The sequence below is a fragment of the Triturus cristatus genome, chromosome 6 (genome assembly GCF_964204655.1).
Source record: "Triturus cristatus chromosome 6, aTriCri1.1, whole genome shotgun sequence".
NCBI classification, from domain to species: domain Eukaryota; kingdom Metazoa; phylum Chordata; class Amphibia; order Caudata; family Salamandridae; genus Triturus; species Triturus cristatus.
The window spans coordinates 1666572211-1666588503 of NC_140589.1; the positions used below are offsets into that span (position 1 = coordinate 1666572211).

Here is a 16293-nt window from a genome sequence, read left to right on the forward strand (position 1 = left end):
TCAGTGCCGAAGGAGATTTCGGTCTCGAAGCCTGTTTCGGTGCCAATAGTGGGTTTTTTGGTGCCGAGGGTGTTAAAGGCACAATCACATGAGGTTTGCTCGAGCCCGAGCCACCTACAGGCTTAGATGTCTTCGGAGCCGGGCCCGAGGGCGGGGCTTCTGAAGAGGATTTCCGGTCGCGACTGGGCCCAGCTGGCGGAGTCTTGACCACTGTCTTTTTGGATGGGGCAGGGGCAGGGGGGGTGGTACTCACACGCTGCCCTGGAGTGATGAGGTCATCGGAATCGTCGGCCTCGGACACGATCTCGAGATCTTCGGTGTCGTCTTCGGGAACATCTTGAGCAAAGATGTCCTCCGGTTCTGGAGCTGGTTTGGCCATAATATGGCGTCGAGCTCTTCGGTCCCGGAGGGTCTTCTTCGAACGGAAAGCGGCACAAGCTGGACAGGTGGACTCGTTGTGTTCCGGCGACAGGCAGAGGTTACAGACCTCGTGGTGGTCACTGTGGGGGAACTTCGCTCCACACTGGGGGCATTTTTTGAAGGGTGTCCTGTCCATCAGCCGCTTCCGGAACCGGTCCGAGTTGATTTCGAGTCGATGGAATGAAGATTAAAGAGTTAAATTGATTGCTAGAAGTTTTCTGCTGGAGCGGAAAAAAGTTCATCCGAACCCAATGGCGGAAAAAAACAATCTGACGATGGAGTGGATGCCCATGCGCACTGTTGTCCAGGGGAGGAGTCACCAACCTCGTGACCAAAGGCTTCTTCCGAAGACAACAACAACCTGCAATCATCCGAGCCCAACACCAGATGGCGATCTTATCCTCAGTGTGTGATCTGCAGCTCATATGCCTCGAACATAATGTTCCAAACATTATTTGAAGATAAGCAAAGAGGGAGAAGCTGGACGTAGTCTCGTGGGGTTGTGGTCACTGCTAATGCCCCCTTTGGAGAACAAATATTACATAAGGACGGCTTCTGCTTCACCCCCACCCCTCGACTACATCATGTGATCCTGGGCAAATCACGGTATGGTCCTGTGCTTCTATTCCCCAAACCCTCCCAATCACAAGCATACAAGTGTGATCCCATGCAGCTGTTACACTCTGTGTACAAATCTGGCCCTTTGCAAGGCTTGTGACGATTCACGTCACACTGATTGTTGATTGGAGTTTACAGACTACCTGCTGTCATTATACAGCTGTGTATTGCACACTATCAACCTTAGAAAGATGAAAGGCTGAGTAGGCCTTATGAAGTTCGGACCTCTGCCCCTCAACATACACACCAATCTCCACAGCAGGCGCTGAGCCCACTGACCCCTCTTGAAAAGTTGCACCAGAAGTTTGGATGTTTACTTCCGGGCGTAAAATATATACCTAATGCGTCACTATCTTCACCGTTCTTGTTTCTGTGCTAAAAATATTATCCTCTTAACATGACATTAAGAAGAGAAATCAAGCGACCCCCTCATCTCCCACCCCCTGGTAGCTGCTCTGCTGTGAAATGTTCGCATTTCTCTGTTAACAGCACGACTGCACCCCGTGAGCTCTTGTAAATGGGCTTAGAGTACCCTCTGCCCTGCGCAAAGCGCTTCATTGGCCATGCTAAATAAACAACGGCCACCCAAGCCCCCGATGTCGAAACCAGTAGCGCCCAGAAACCATTTGAACTCCTGCAACCAAGGGGAGGGTCTTCTTCCGTGACCAGTAGAGTGCCATCCTTGCCCTCACACCCAAGATAGTTCCATGTCACCGGAATATCACTTTCCCATTCGTGGCCTTTTCTTTTACCAGTGCATCCTGGGAGTTGTAGTCTTGGTTCATTTGAACGGGACCACCACCCCTGATAACAATGACATGTAAAAGCAAAGGCCAGGAAATGAAAAGAAGGGCGATGGGGCCATGTGGTCACCCTACCCGTAGCAGTCCACATCGTTCTACGCGTCCGCGATGCACTTCAGCGCATAGAGTTAAATCCGTATGCGGTAGGCACCGTAGACGCTTTGCTCACTCAAAAGTAAATTGCAATTAGCTCAGCTTTAGTGTAAATCTCAGTAGTGCTGGCTCAGCCGTTCATCCGTCGGATGATGATAATTTGAATACGTTCGAGATGCAAACTATTCTCAAAAACAGTGCGTTTGTGGTGGTGTCGACGAAAGAAACAGCTCTGCTCTGTGACGCCAGAACGCATGCTTTTAGTGAAGGGCCGACATAATAAATTTTCAAGAGGAAAAGGCACTTTACCTCCATCTTCGCAGCAGGTGAGGGTCGTCCGCCAGAGCAGTCCTTGCACCCCTCCTTGACCTCCCACCCACAGCCCCTTACCCTCCTGCGCACAGCCCCCCTCGCACAAGAGTCCGCAGTGGGACAGTCCAGCCCCAGCTGAGAGCATCAACAGAGGCCAGGGAGTGACCTAACAAACGGCACAACAGCAGGAGGATGTGGGAGGGGAGCGAACAACAGGCAATCAGGGCTAAATTTAGAGACCGAATCTAAACAGATACCCTGCTCTCCGGAGACCACGCAGGGATCCCGGCAGAGAGAGAGAAAGTGCGCAGGAGGGTAGCGGCGCAGCCCAAACATGGGGCCGCAGGGTGTGCTCTTCCGCTATCTCGCGCCCTCCCCCACCTGTCTCTTCTCTTATTTAGGGAATTCGGTGACACCGGACGGAGAGGACCGCGGCTGGAGCTCGAGGCCCTCTCCTCACTCCGGAGCAGGCCCTGTGAAGCGAGAGCACGGAGCAAGGGAGCGTGTCTCACCCTTCAAAGACAGAGCTGGAGTCTGCCCACCCCTCCTCCGACTACATATACACATCTTTGCCATTCACTCGACGCTGACGACAACATCTCTTTAATATTTAGCATTCTTAAATACTGCACTCTTTGATATTATTTTTTCTAAAACACGTTGTGTTTAAAATAATTTTACTCACTTTTGTGGTCTGTGGCGAACTTGAACTAATGGTATCCAAATTCAAAAGACTTCTCCACTGCAAGCACACTACTGCCTTTCTCCGAGGCAGAGCAGAAATGCCTCGGAGAAAGGCAGCGGCGATTTCGGATTCGGGGGCGTGTTTTGCTGTTATCTCCTCTTGCCATTGGCTGGAGGAGATAATTAGACTTTCTGCAAAAAACACGCCCCCCGATCCGAAAAGGACGGGGCCTGATAGGAGTGACGGGACCTCTTCTCCAATGGCTGGCCAGCATTGAAGAGGCCAGCCAATGGAGAACAGGGGAGAAGAGGGGCGGGTTCAAGCCCCTCTTCTCCAAGTCATTAAATCTCGGATCGAGACTGCGCAAGCGCAGCCTTCGAGCCGAGACCTAACAACATTATTCAATTAATTGTGTGACAAGCTATAAAAAACACTACAGGCAAGCAACTTCAGATGTATTTTTGTCTGTGTTTACATTACATACCTGCCAGTAACCGCGACACTGGAAGATGAATGCTCACTTTTTCCTGAGAAACGCAGTATCTAATAGTGTCAACTGAATGGCCACACATGCTGAGTGTGATAGGTTGCTCCCCATCAGTAAAACCACTGTGACACTGCATCAGAATTATCAGGCACTTTTTATATGCTTCAAGAAGAACTTTCTCCTGCAATAAATGAGATAATGGTTGGATTATGGTATGGCGAAATAACAGCACATGCTATATTATAATTAGAGCCATTAGAATTATGCAATTGTGAGGCCGCAGAGTTTATCACATAATAATGGATATGTCCCAATTGCCACATAACCCATCATATGCCACATAATCTGCAGGTTTTAACAACAAAGATTTTTTGTTTATAGCTCAAACGGTTCAAAAGTTACTAAAAACACAGCGACATGTTGCAGCACAGTAGATGGCTTTTTCCAAAGGATGACTGGTCTCCTTTCTGTTGCTTACTGCTATATGTGTGTGTTAAACTGGTACTAGCGAGGTGGAAACTATGGACAGGCAGTGTACACAAGTGTAAAAATGATAAAATAAAGAAGTAATAACATCCCAAAATGTGGTGTATTACTACGTATAATTTGCTTTTTTTCGCTGCATAATTTTAATCAACCGTGAGCATAATTCCAGTGACCCTGACTCTACCCAAACAAATCACAGTGTAGGCGTTAAAGAGATGTAGGGTGCACTTTTGAAATCTTTACACTACTACCAAATTTTCAGATTAGCGTAAATGAACACAGCAGACGTGTACACCAAAAGAAAAAAAACATCATACAGGTAATTTTTTTGACCAGATATAAACTGGTAAAGTAATCCACAGGTGTCAGTCTATAGGTTCACAAACTCAAGTTATTTCACAGGTAATTTAAAAAAAGTTAACACTGAGCAACCAAGTGTTCAAATGACATATTCTTCACCATAGTATTGAATAGCTCTGCGTTATTCAAACCTTGTTTGGTACGAAGACGGAATAAAAAGCCGACATGGGTAAATGTAAACGTATCAAAAGGCCCATTACGTGGAAGCCATTTTTCAGTGATAAAAGATACTTACATCCGAGGCACACCAATCCTGCATCATTGAAATGATGTGCGTTAACTTCATTTGCAGAGTAAATGCCGCCTCCCACTCGGGCTCCATCTCTATGTGCTGGCCCACTTGTCGAGTGATTGGATCCATTCCCTAAAGACATGAAAAATAAATAAATATTCTACGGTCACTTTTGTATTTTACTCATAACATGCGTATTTGTAAAGCACAACGTTCTCCCAGTCAAGAGTACTTGTTTTTATCGCTCTTGGAGCCATGAAAGGCTGAGTAGCTCCGCTGGGATTTGAACCTGTGACTATGGGATTTAACAGCAAGGCCTCACGTGAGTGCTTTCCTCAGATTGAGCCACCAGAACCGGATAGTACAAAATGTTTAAGCAATAGATACTGGTTCTATAAACGGATCAATCTTACAGTAGCCTGCTTTCCACAAAAAACAATAGAAGTTCCAGAAACAGACTTCCAATTCTTGCCTTTAATAAAAGAGCATATGTGAGATGTTATTAATGGCTTTGGTTTAGAGGTTACAAAGTGCAATCTGTTTCTGAAGGGTTCTGTTTAAAATCTAAATGCTATGTAGAGTAAAATCTCCCCAGTCGTTGTACAATATGGATAGACTAGTGCATGTCCGTGAAAGAGTTTGACTAGCTAAAAAATGTTGTAGCATTTCTACGTGTCCATATCAGCCTTTTAACATAAATTCCTCTGGAGCGTTCTTTCTGCAGAAATGATCATACCGCAAACTCGCCACTGATAACACACCCAGTCCTCCCTGTGTTCCCACTTCTCTTTCACTCATTGTTCAGCCTCAAACGAGTGAAGCGCAGGCAGAGAATGAAGCTTATGGGATGCCAATCCTACAACCTTCTAGAGATCTGGAAAGGACCTCATCATCTATGATGCGTGGAAGCGTGGGGACCAAACGCAGGAGCTTAGTGATGTCAGCAAATTTTTCTCCATGAATGCGGAGACATGAAAGCCAAACAACGAGACAGTGAAGCAAAAGCAACTCATCAGAAGACAAGCCTGATTCAGGTAAAGCTAAGTGAGTAAAATCAATGTGATACTCTTCTAACTCAGTCTGAACACGACTTTGGGTCGTGGTCATGCTCGAGACACCACAGGCATACAAGATGCAGATCTGTCACCGACATCGGTCAGTCCCAGGCTTCGCAGGGCTTGATGCCTGCTTTCCTGGATGAAATACCTGCCACACCAGGAAGAAAAAAAAAACAAAAGAGGTGACAAAAAGTTTAAAAAATACAGTCAGACTGTGAATGAAGTGGTAGCTCTTTTCCAGATCAGCGCTGTCTGGCACGGAAAGAAAAGAACTGACCTCAGCGTGCCTAGGTAGCACCTATAAAGGTGCCGCAAATGTCACTTCCAAAGTAGGTGACATACATGGAGCTGAACGACGCCACCTACCAGAGCGGAGGGGTATTGCTCACAACAAATCTTATGGATCCTGTCAGATGCCTGGCAAATTCAAAGGTAAGGAATCTGCGGCAAGAAGTCTCAATCAGAAAAAGAAAAGCAGACATCTGCATGAAGAGGTGTCTCTACATGTGGCTTTGCATCATCACTTCTGGGGGCAGGACGGGAACACCATATAACCCAATGGCACAACCTGTGGGTGCATGGGAGCTATTGCAAGATATAAATTCTGAACCACCCATGCACTTGGGATATTTATAAAGTGAACAATCTGCGGTTAGCAGTTTCTATCACAAAATCTTCCACTCAAAAGCCTACAGCCAAGAACATTATTCATAACATTATTTATGCAAACATATGCATAAATCCCACATTATTACGACCTTCATACTAAGCAAACGATTTACTACTAACATGGCTTAGAAACCTAACAACTTCATCCAAATATAAAGCTTACAGAGTTGATGACAAATGACATCCTTTAAATACATGTTCCACAACTGAACAACTTCCACCGTACACGCAAGAGGTAAGAGACATCCTGCTACTTCTAGAACTTTGCATTATAGACCTCACAGAAACATGCATGGCTAAACAACCACTCACAACCAATGATTATTGTCATGCTCGCTAAGGAGACCCTGTTTTTTGCATGGACGATGATTTGAAGAAGGGGAGGGTTCGATTACTCCATTTGGAGATGTAGCATTAATCCACAGAAACACTTAAAGGCAGGATACTACAAATTTTCGAAATGTATATCAGTCAAAAAACAGGACACCTGTAGCATACAGGATTATATAAAATACTACACGGCAAAATAACTACCTAGAAGAACTCAAGCATAGGCACTCGCCAAATAACTTCTCATTCTCCAATGATAACCCCAAAGAGATATTAAAGAGTAGAAAAACCATAATAATTTTCCTCCAATTAACAGACTCATAACACAGGCTTAGTTCTAGGCCACTTATCACTAAAGAAGAACAAATAAACAATAAAAACCCAGAAAATGGTCAAGTGATCTCAGTACATATAGATTACATGACATACCAGTTTTTCAAAACAACGAAAAAGGACTGGGTGAAAACACTACAGCTAAACTGCTCACTAAACTACAAAAAAGTTGGTACAGCATATGTAGATGAAGTATAACCACTTGACCTACAGAAAAAAATTGCTTAAAAAAACAACAACAAATAAAAAGCGCAGCAAGGGCCTGAATGAAGGAAGAAAGTTGTAAAGAATTTGTTATTTGGTGTTAAAATCTACGTATTACCAGACTCAACCAGCCGCCGTTGTCTTTCAATTCCCTCTACCCGGGAATCCCTTCATCTCATCCCACTTCAACTTCCTTCGGCGTCCTAATCACCCCTGGCCTTCCAATTTCCTCAGACCAATCACAATTCTTGCCCTTCCTTTTTACATAGTCCTCTCTATCTATAGCATCTCTCTAGCGTCCTTACCTTAATGCTGTATTGTTACATACTTTTTTGATTGTTCTCACTATTTTAATGTTGTATAGTTTATATGACTGCATTGGACCCACACGTATCCTCGCATGTAGTTCGAATAAACCTATGCTCACAACTTGTAAAGTGCTCCTCTACCTTCGGGTCTAGCTAGCGCTATATAAAACTCAAAAATAAATAAATAGTGAAATAAAAGTACGGGTAGGGCAATCAGGATGATATTCGGAAGACGCAGGGGCAGACCCATCAAACAATTGAAGCAATTAAAACCAAACAAACTGCAAAGAAAATGGAGAGTGAAAACCAAGCCTCTAGGAATCACAAAGGATAGGCTGGTACAGGAAAACGCAGTGACTAGGGAAACAAGGTCAGGTAGAAGAACACTGTTCTAAACTCCAGGAAGCTTAAGAGTACTCTAAGCAAGCTACAATGAAACCAATCACATATGTTATAACCATATGAATTCTCCATACCAATATGTGAGCTAACGACTCAGCCAAATAAGAACTCCAGTTTACATCACTGCTCAAATTTTTCACAATCAGCCACTATCACACAGGAAAGGTAGTAATCAGACTATGGTTATGGTGCTATGTATCTGTGGAAATGTCCCCCGAGATGGGCTACAATCCAAAGTGGTCTCAAGATAGGCAGAGGGTAAGAAGACTTGCATATCCAGTACTATACACCTGACAGATACAAGTCAAACATATTAAATCCTCACAGAGTTTGGACAAAAAGTTGCAAACTGACCCTCTCTACAGACCCCATTTGCAAAGAAACCAATACACGTATCCCACATAATAATTTCTCATAAGGTCAGGGCTTGTCTGCAAATCCTGCCTACGAAGTCTCTGCCTATGAGCAAACCCACAACCATAGACAAGTTCTGCAATAAAGCGCTATTAGATCAATTAATTAGTTAACATGAACCATAGAAAAAGCATGTTACAAAACAGAGGGAAAAAATGCCCTTAAACAGCAATCCCATACACATCTAAAATTAACCACGAAAACTTTGCAAACTTCTTCTATGACAAGATGCAAAAAGTCTAGAAAGATATCCAGGCCAACCTAGACAATTCCGTCAAACATGAGCTGCAAGGGAAACACATAACTAAATGGGTATCGTTTGAGGCCCATGTCTGCCTGCCTGCATAGTCCTTTACAATTGATCTAAAAATGGCCGCCCCTCAGGCCTACAGACCCTTTACTATATTATGTTCCTAAGATACTAGATTCAATTTTTACTTAGGACGGGGGTGGTTTGGTCGCGGACCAAAATGGCCGCGTAGTAGAGGAGCTCCCGCCCGGGCCACCTAAACCACGACAAAATCCTTAAATAAGGGAATGCCAAGCAACCGGAGTCTGGCGCAACTGTGGCGGACCTGGACCAGCATCGTTTGAGGGGAATCTCGAACCCTCTCTGTCTCGTCCGGAGGAGTTAGACCGTGGAACATGTCACGTGGACTACAGGCTGCGTCATCACAGACCGCGAAGGCGGACAGGGCACCCGATGTTCTCTCACTGAAGGAAGTTGTTAACTGCGAGCAGAACGTGATCAGAGGCGTACACACATCTACTGCGATCCACCAGACCAGAGATTCGGGCCTCTGAAGGGAACTGGTGCCAGAAGATCTCGCGCGGAGGCACCCCGGTGGCGAGGAGATAATCTCACAAGCAGCGAATGAGTACGTTGAGCTGCCCCGGAGCCTGGCCGCACGCCAAGTCTGAGTCCGGACAGGGGCGCGTGCTTAGGCGGGGATTCTGATATAGCGGGCTGCCTATGGGAACGCCTGTAGTAATGACAAGGCAACATTGCACACGGGCGGGAGACAGAGGTGCGCCTGGGTCTCCCGCGGTGGGAGAAGGCTGTGGAAGGAAGTGCAGGGACATCGAACCCTGGGGTGAGGAGAGAGGCGCCGGCCCCAGCCTATGAGAGATTAAGTGGGCCTGGCAAACACTTGAGACTCATATGAGTGCAATACCCTGGATGGCAGTGGGAGGTGCACGGAGTACATTTGCAACCTATCAGGTCGGGAGAAAGCGGGGGTGAGACCCCGGGAAAGGCAGCTGGAATGAAGACTCACTCAGGAGGAGCTCAGAGACAGCCCTAAACGAAGCATAGGCTAGTAGAGTGACGTGTGCCCCGCGAGGCCTGCAACAGAATCTGGACACTGGAAGTAAGTGATACCTGACCCGCAACCTAAGCGGTGTGAGGGACTGCTCTCCACTGAGGCGGGAGAAATTGAGTTCTTGAGGTGTGAGTCAGGGAGGGGCAGCTCTTTAATGGACTTTCCGAGAGTCATCAAGTGAGATCCAGGGGACACCAGCCGTGACTACCTCTGCCTCTGGAGGGGCTCCAGTGGGAATGGGGAAGCCAAGGGGTGCGGGCCCAGCCCAGACCAACAGAATGGAAAACTACATAAACCCTCTGGGTCACGCCACAAGGGACGAGGAGCACGTTAATGCCGAACCTACTCTACTCGAAATAATGGTGGCAATTAGGGATGTCAAAGGCTCCCTGGAACCAAAACAGACTCCGTCTCTGTCGAAGTCACCCTCATCAAAGCTGACCTCTCTAGGCTGAACGAGAAGGTCGCTAACCACGACTAAGCGATTAGAGCAACAGGTCCACTCCTTGACCCAGCAGACGTCGATCATGGAGGACTAGAAAGGAAGGGCAAGGCGCAATAATGTCAGAATTCTTGGGGTAGAGCGTTGAACTCTTCGTGGAAGACCTCATCCTGAATCACCTGCAGCCACCAAGTCTATCGAAGTTCTTCACTGTGAAGAGGGCTCATAGAGTCCCGTCACTCAGTCCGCGCCCAGGAAATCCACCAAGGACAATCATCGCAAGCATATTTAACTTCCGTGACCAGGATGCGATCCTTCAGATGGCAAGGGAGAAAGAGACTTCCCTTAAGAAAATTCCATCATCAGGTTCTTCCTGGACTTCACCCTTCAGGTGCAGAAACAGAGAAGGAGCTTCAACCACGTAAAAAAGGAACTGAGGTCTAAAGACCTGAAATATATTATGCTTTTCCTGGCCCATCTTAAAGTCATAGCAGAGGCAAATCAAGGTTTTTTGTAACACTGGAAGAGGCCTGGGACTGGCTTGAAGGGTGGCGTACAGTGGGAAAGACGAGACCGGGGCCCTCGTCAAAGTCCCAAACAGTCGAATGCGAGGAGAGACCTACTGAAGGGCAGAGGGCCTGGTTCACCCTTGCAGGGTCTTGAGTCACAGGTGGATGGTGGAAATACTCCGAGTGGATGAAGTGAGTTTGGTCGACGGGACAGACTTGAGACCTTCAGCAGTAGGAGCAGGGACTTGGGGAATACGGCATGATACCCACGTAGTGGCTGGAGCCCAGCAGCAGCTCCTTGTTATGGATGTTGAGGCTCCGCCCCCTTTAATTTTGCCTTAAAATAGTTAATTTGTTATTAAATTTAAAAGTGGTGATTTGCTGAAAATAATGAAGTCAAACGTTAGCTGAGGGCAGAATATATCTTACGTTTCATGCTCATCTTGTCTGTGGGTCCGCTGGAATCAACACCCCCCTGTATCTGTTAAACTAGTATTGTAACTGTTCTTTTGGGATGGAGAGTTGTGGTTTCCAGGGTAGCGGGGGGGGGGTTGGGGGGGGGGGGGGACGGAGGGGTGGTGGGAGTGAGGGTTTGGGTTAGTTTAGACGTTTTGGACATGTATTACGAGAGTAGCGAACGATGGGCTAATTGTTTTCACATTGCTTGTAGGTGTGGGAAGGGTGTAGGGGGATCCACCAAGAATGGAGAGTAGTAGGCCGAAACAGTCTTTCCTAACTATTTAGTCCTGGAACGTCAACAGCCTGAACGCGAAACTTAAAAGGTACACTGCGTTGTTATTTCTTAAACGCCATTCGCCAGACATAGTCCTCATGCAGGAAACCCATCTGAGAGGCAACTACTGTCGAGCCCTAGACAGGTTTGGCTATACCCTTAAAGCCAACTCAGTCAACACCTCAGGGTCCAGGGGTGTGGGAATACTGCTTAAGCGCTCGTGCCCCCTAGTGCAGGGTGATGTGTTGTATGATGCCCTGGGTAGATTTGTGGTAATGAGTGGGGTGTGGGAAGGGATGAACATAAACCTTTGCTCGGTATATTCGCCCTCGGGGCTGCAAATCTGAAATGCTTGACTCACTGGGTATCTTACTGCTGCGGCTACCGGAGGGTAGACTGGTACTGGGTGGAGATATGAACGACATAGTGTCACCAGACTTGGATGCGCTCAGTAGGACCCAGGGAGGTTTGGTAACCCCGGGGCAGGGGGGCCATCTGAGGGGATACCTAGAGGCCCTCAGCCTGGGAGATATATGGAGGCACCGAAATCCAACTGCGAAGCAATACACACACCTTTCAGCTGGGTCGGGGAGTTTGTCTAGAGTAGACTACGTACTCACTCAGGCCGCTGGACTTGGTGAGTTCAAGGAGGCTGTTCATAAAGCCAGGGGCATTTCGGACCTTCTCCGGTGGCCTACGCTCTTCAACGTCTACATGGCTCCGCACGCCCCCATCGTCAGAACCTACGGACTCAACATTGTGTCATACGCAGACGACACCCAACTCATCCTCTCCCTATCCAACGAACCCAACACCGCCAGACGCAACATTCGAGAAGGCATGGAAGCCGTTGCCAAATGGATGATAAACAGCTGCCTACAACTAAACACCAACAAAAGAGAAGTACTCATAGTGAGCCCAGACCCCGAAGCTTGGAACGACATCTGGCAGCCCCCCACCCTTGAAAGCCCGCCCACCCCCACGGATCACGCACGCAACCTGGGAATCATCCTGGACTCTGAGCTCAAAATGTACCGCCAGATCAACTCCGTCTCGTCCTCCTGCTTCCACACCCCTCGAACACAGAAAGACAGTCACTCACGCCCTGGTCACCAGCAGACTACTACAGCAACGCGCTCTATGCCGGAATAAACAAAAACCTCGACCGCAAGCTACAGAACATCCAGAACGCCACCGCAAGACTGGTCCTCAACCTGCCAAGACACTGCCACATCTCCCAGCACCTGCGCACACTCCATTGGCTCCCCATCGAGGCTAGAATCACCTTTAAGATGCTCACCCACGCACACAATGCCGTCCACGACACCGGACCAGTATACCTGAACAACCAACTCCAATTCGACCCTACGATCAGCCCAGCTCTCCTACGCCATGGTCCCCCGCACCAGAAAAACAAGATCGGGGGGCCGCTCCTTCTCCTTCCTCACGGCCAAAGCCTGGAACGCCCTTCCGCTCCACCTCAGACAGACAACATTGCTTCCCATCTTCGTTAGCAACCTCAATACCTGGCTCTTCGACAGACCCCCTCCTTGATGGACTGGAACCTGCACCCGCCCCCACCCCCCCCCCCCCCAGCCCTCCCCAGCGCCTTGAGACCCTTACGGGTGAGTAGTCACGCTTAACAAACGCTTGATTGATTGGCGGTCAAACTATTGGGCCCGATAAGAGATTACACGCTACTGCACAGAATCGAACCCTCGCACTTTCGAGACGAAGATTTCAGGGAACTGACAAGATGCAGCAGAGCAGTACTATGCCGAAAATCTTGGGACGGTCGACTCCACAGTTACCCTGTGGGGGGCCTTTAAAACGGTCATTAGAGACCGGGTGCAATTCCAAATAGGGGTAATCCGGAAAGAAAAACAGGCCAAAAGTGTGGAGCTCGAGACTGAAATCATTCATCTAGAGGCGCGAATAGCGAATCAGGTCCAATCATCATCGGACCAACGGCATCTCCTCCGTATCCGACAGAAGGAGCTCAAGGATCTAGAGGAGGACAGTGCGCGAGCTCTCGCTTTGTCCACACAATATAAACTGTATGATACCGAAAATATGGTGAACAAACTCCTAGCATGGTTAGAAAAGCAGGAGGTTGGGGGAGCATGGGGGATATCAGATGAATTAGGGGGACTGAGGGTCTCCGGGGCACAAATAGCAGAGGGCTTCGCTCAACATTACAAGGATGTTTACGCATCCCAATCTACACACTCAAAAGAAGACTGTACCGTCTTTTTACGAGATATCGCCATGCCGTTTCTTAGTGGTGAGGAATGCACCATTTTGGATCAGGACTTGACAGTCAAGGCGGTCAAGGCGGCAGCCAGGGCCCTTCAATCCGGGAAGGCAGAAGGCCCCAATGGTCTGCCGGTTGAATTGCATAAGGCAATACTGGTTATCACTGCGGAACACGTTCAAAATATTTAACCAGGCATTGTCTGATGGCATACTACCGGCGGACCTATGGATGGCGGTAATTGTAGTCATAATAAAACCAGACAAGGTGCGCACAAGTTGCGAGTCTTACAGACCAAACTCGTTGTTAAATTTTGAAGTCAAAGTCCTGGCTAAGGTTTTGGCCACGAGACTCGCAGGGGTGATAGAGACACTAATCCACATGGACCAGTCGGGATTTATGCCGCACCGTAGTACCAGACTGAATCTACACTGTCTGTTTGGGATACTTCATGTAACACAGACGGAGTCAGAGGAGCAGGCGGCCCTCCTCTCTCTAGACACAAGCTCAGCCTTCGACAGTATGGAGTGGAGCCATCTATACGCTGTTCTACGACACCGTGGCCAGGGCACCAAGTTTATTGCGTGGATTAAGCTACTCTACAATCAGCCATTTGCCAGAATGCGGGTGAATGCTATGGTTTCCCAGGCCTTTAATCTGCACAGTGGTACCAGGCAGGGGTGTCCGCTTTCCCCCATCCTATTTGCTTTGGCTCTTGAGCCACTGGAAGTTTGGGTCCGTCAAGACCCACTGATATGGGGGATCCCAATTGGGGAAGAGTGGGAAGACCTCATTTCTCACTATGCGGATGACATCCTGTTTGTAAGGCGGCCACGGCAATCAGTGGACCGCATACTGCAGATCTTCTGCATCTTTGGAGAACAATCGGGTTACCGTATATATTGGAACAAGTCTGTACTGTTCCCTTTGGCGGGTGGAACCCGGCCCTGACTTCTTGGCGTTTGGTCCCGGTGACAGAAAGTCGTTTCAAGTATCTATATATATTGCGCGTGACCCAGGGGAGTTCTACAAACAAAATCTGGGGAAACAGCTAGATAGATTTATTGCTGACATTAAACACTGGCGAACGTTGCCATTGCCACTGATGGGCCGTGCAGCCCTGTTCAAGAGGATGGCGCTCCCTGCTTTTTATATACGCTACAGAACTTGCCACATGAGGTATCCCCGGGATTCTTCAGGAGAGTGGAGTCAGAGCTCCGGACTCTGTTGTGGAGTGGGGCCGCCCCCGTATTGCTTTGTGCAATCTCCAGAAAGGGGTTTATGAAGGGGGCTTGGCGGTGCCGGATCTCCGGTGTTACTATTGGGTAGCGCAACTGGTGAATGAATGGCTGGATGTTTGGGGAAAGATCTGAACAGGTGTATAGAGTAGACGGAGTAGCTATGGGGCCTGACGACCTCGGACAGTTCTGTACGAAACTCGGGTGAGTAGACTCCTTCCGCCCCACATGCGTACAGTAGTCAAAGTGTTGAAGGTGGTTACGAAATACTTGGGGTGGGACAAGAAGCTCTCGGGTATGACCCCTGTGGGTTGGGGATTTTCTTAAGTCGGTGGGCAACTTGACAGGTTTTGCCAAATGGGAATTAATAGGGATAGAATTGTTGGGAGCTGTACGGAGAGGGGAGGCGTACATAACCTTCGCAGAGCAACAGGACTACTCCTTGCGTCACGGTGAATGGCTACAATACATACAACTGGGCCATGCGCTCAAGAACCATATCAGGGAAGGGTAAACACTAATGGAGGCTGGTCCGTTGGAAGATAGGGTACTCACAGAGCAGATACAGGACAAGACTCTTTCTAAATTCTACAAAACAATTATTTACAACGCTCTGGATCCCACAACTGCGCTCCGCTCATCTTGGGAGCACGATGTTGGTACTCTAGAGGATGAGTAATGGGGTAAAATAATCCAAGGTCCGAGGGAGGTTAATTCGGGCTAGATTTAGACTCATCCAATTAAAGATTTTACATAGAGTGTACTATCCCAGGTCAGTGCTTCTGCAAATGGGGAGACGTCCTGACGCGAGCTGTCATAGAGGATGTGGGTTGGAGGGATCCTTTTGTCACTTCTTGTGGGAGTGTTTGAGCATCCGTGAATTCTGGGGTGCGGTTACCCGAGTAATGTCAGAGGTGGAGGGGCTCGAGGCTGCGCAGGAAGCTAAGTGGCTCCTCTTGCTCACCGAAGCGAATGAGGATTCGCCTCGACATGTGAAAACTTGGCTGGGGTTGGCAGCAATAGTAGCCAAGCGAAACATCGACAAGAAATGGGGGGCCACCTCTATACCCACATTAGAGGACTGGGAAAATGAACTTGATTGGTGTTGGCAAGCCGAGACAGTGATCAATAAAAGTAGGGGGTGCCCCAAGAAAGAAGGTAAAATCTGGGAAGCGTGGAGGGTATACCGGGGACTCTAATGGGGTGGGGGGGTTAAGATTGTATAGCCTATGCTTGATGCCTAGTAACACGTACTACAGATTTGAATGTCAAATGACTGATATGATTCTTGATATACTCTTTGTATGTTTAAACATGTCCTGGTTTAATAAAAAGATTTACAAAACAAATAAAAATAATTTTTACTTATGAAAATCTATAGGGCCAAATGTCCTAAGAACAAGAAGATTGCCTCTCACTATGGAAAAAACTGAATGAGCATCTTCTAATATTAAGAAAAGTAGTTTCTATCTTAATGCAATAACATATTAAAAGATGTCTAGCTTTTTTAGTCTAACATTTTTGCCTGTTTCTACAATACGAAAGATGCTCTCATGTTACCAGTGACTTAGGGCCTTAATT

General features: G+C 47.6%; 1 protein-coding gene across 3 annotated transcripts in view; it reads right to left on the reverse strand.

The window, feature by feature from the left end:
* The window catches only part of UBR2 (ubiquitin protein ligase E3 component n-recognin 2), a 1393714-nt gene that overhangs the window by 979714 nt on the left and 397707 nt on the right, over window positions 1-16293 (reverse strand). For all 3 annotated transcript variants that reach the window (XM_085612829.1, XM_085612828.1, XM_085612830.1), the window contains 2 exons: window positions 4500-4628; window positions 3416-3599 (listed from right to left, as the gene is read on the reverse strand). In XM_085612829.1, the coding sequence (XP_085468955.1) occupies window positions 3416-3599; window positions 4500-4628 (313 nt within the window). The remainder of the gene's footprint in view (window positions 1-3415; window positions 3600-4499; window positions 4629-16293) is intronic.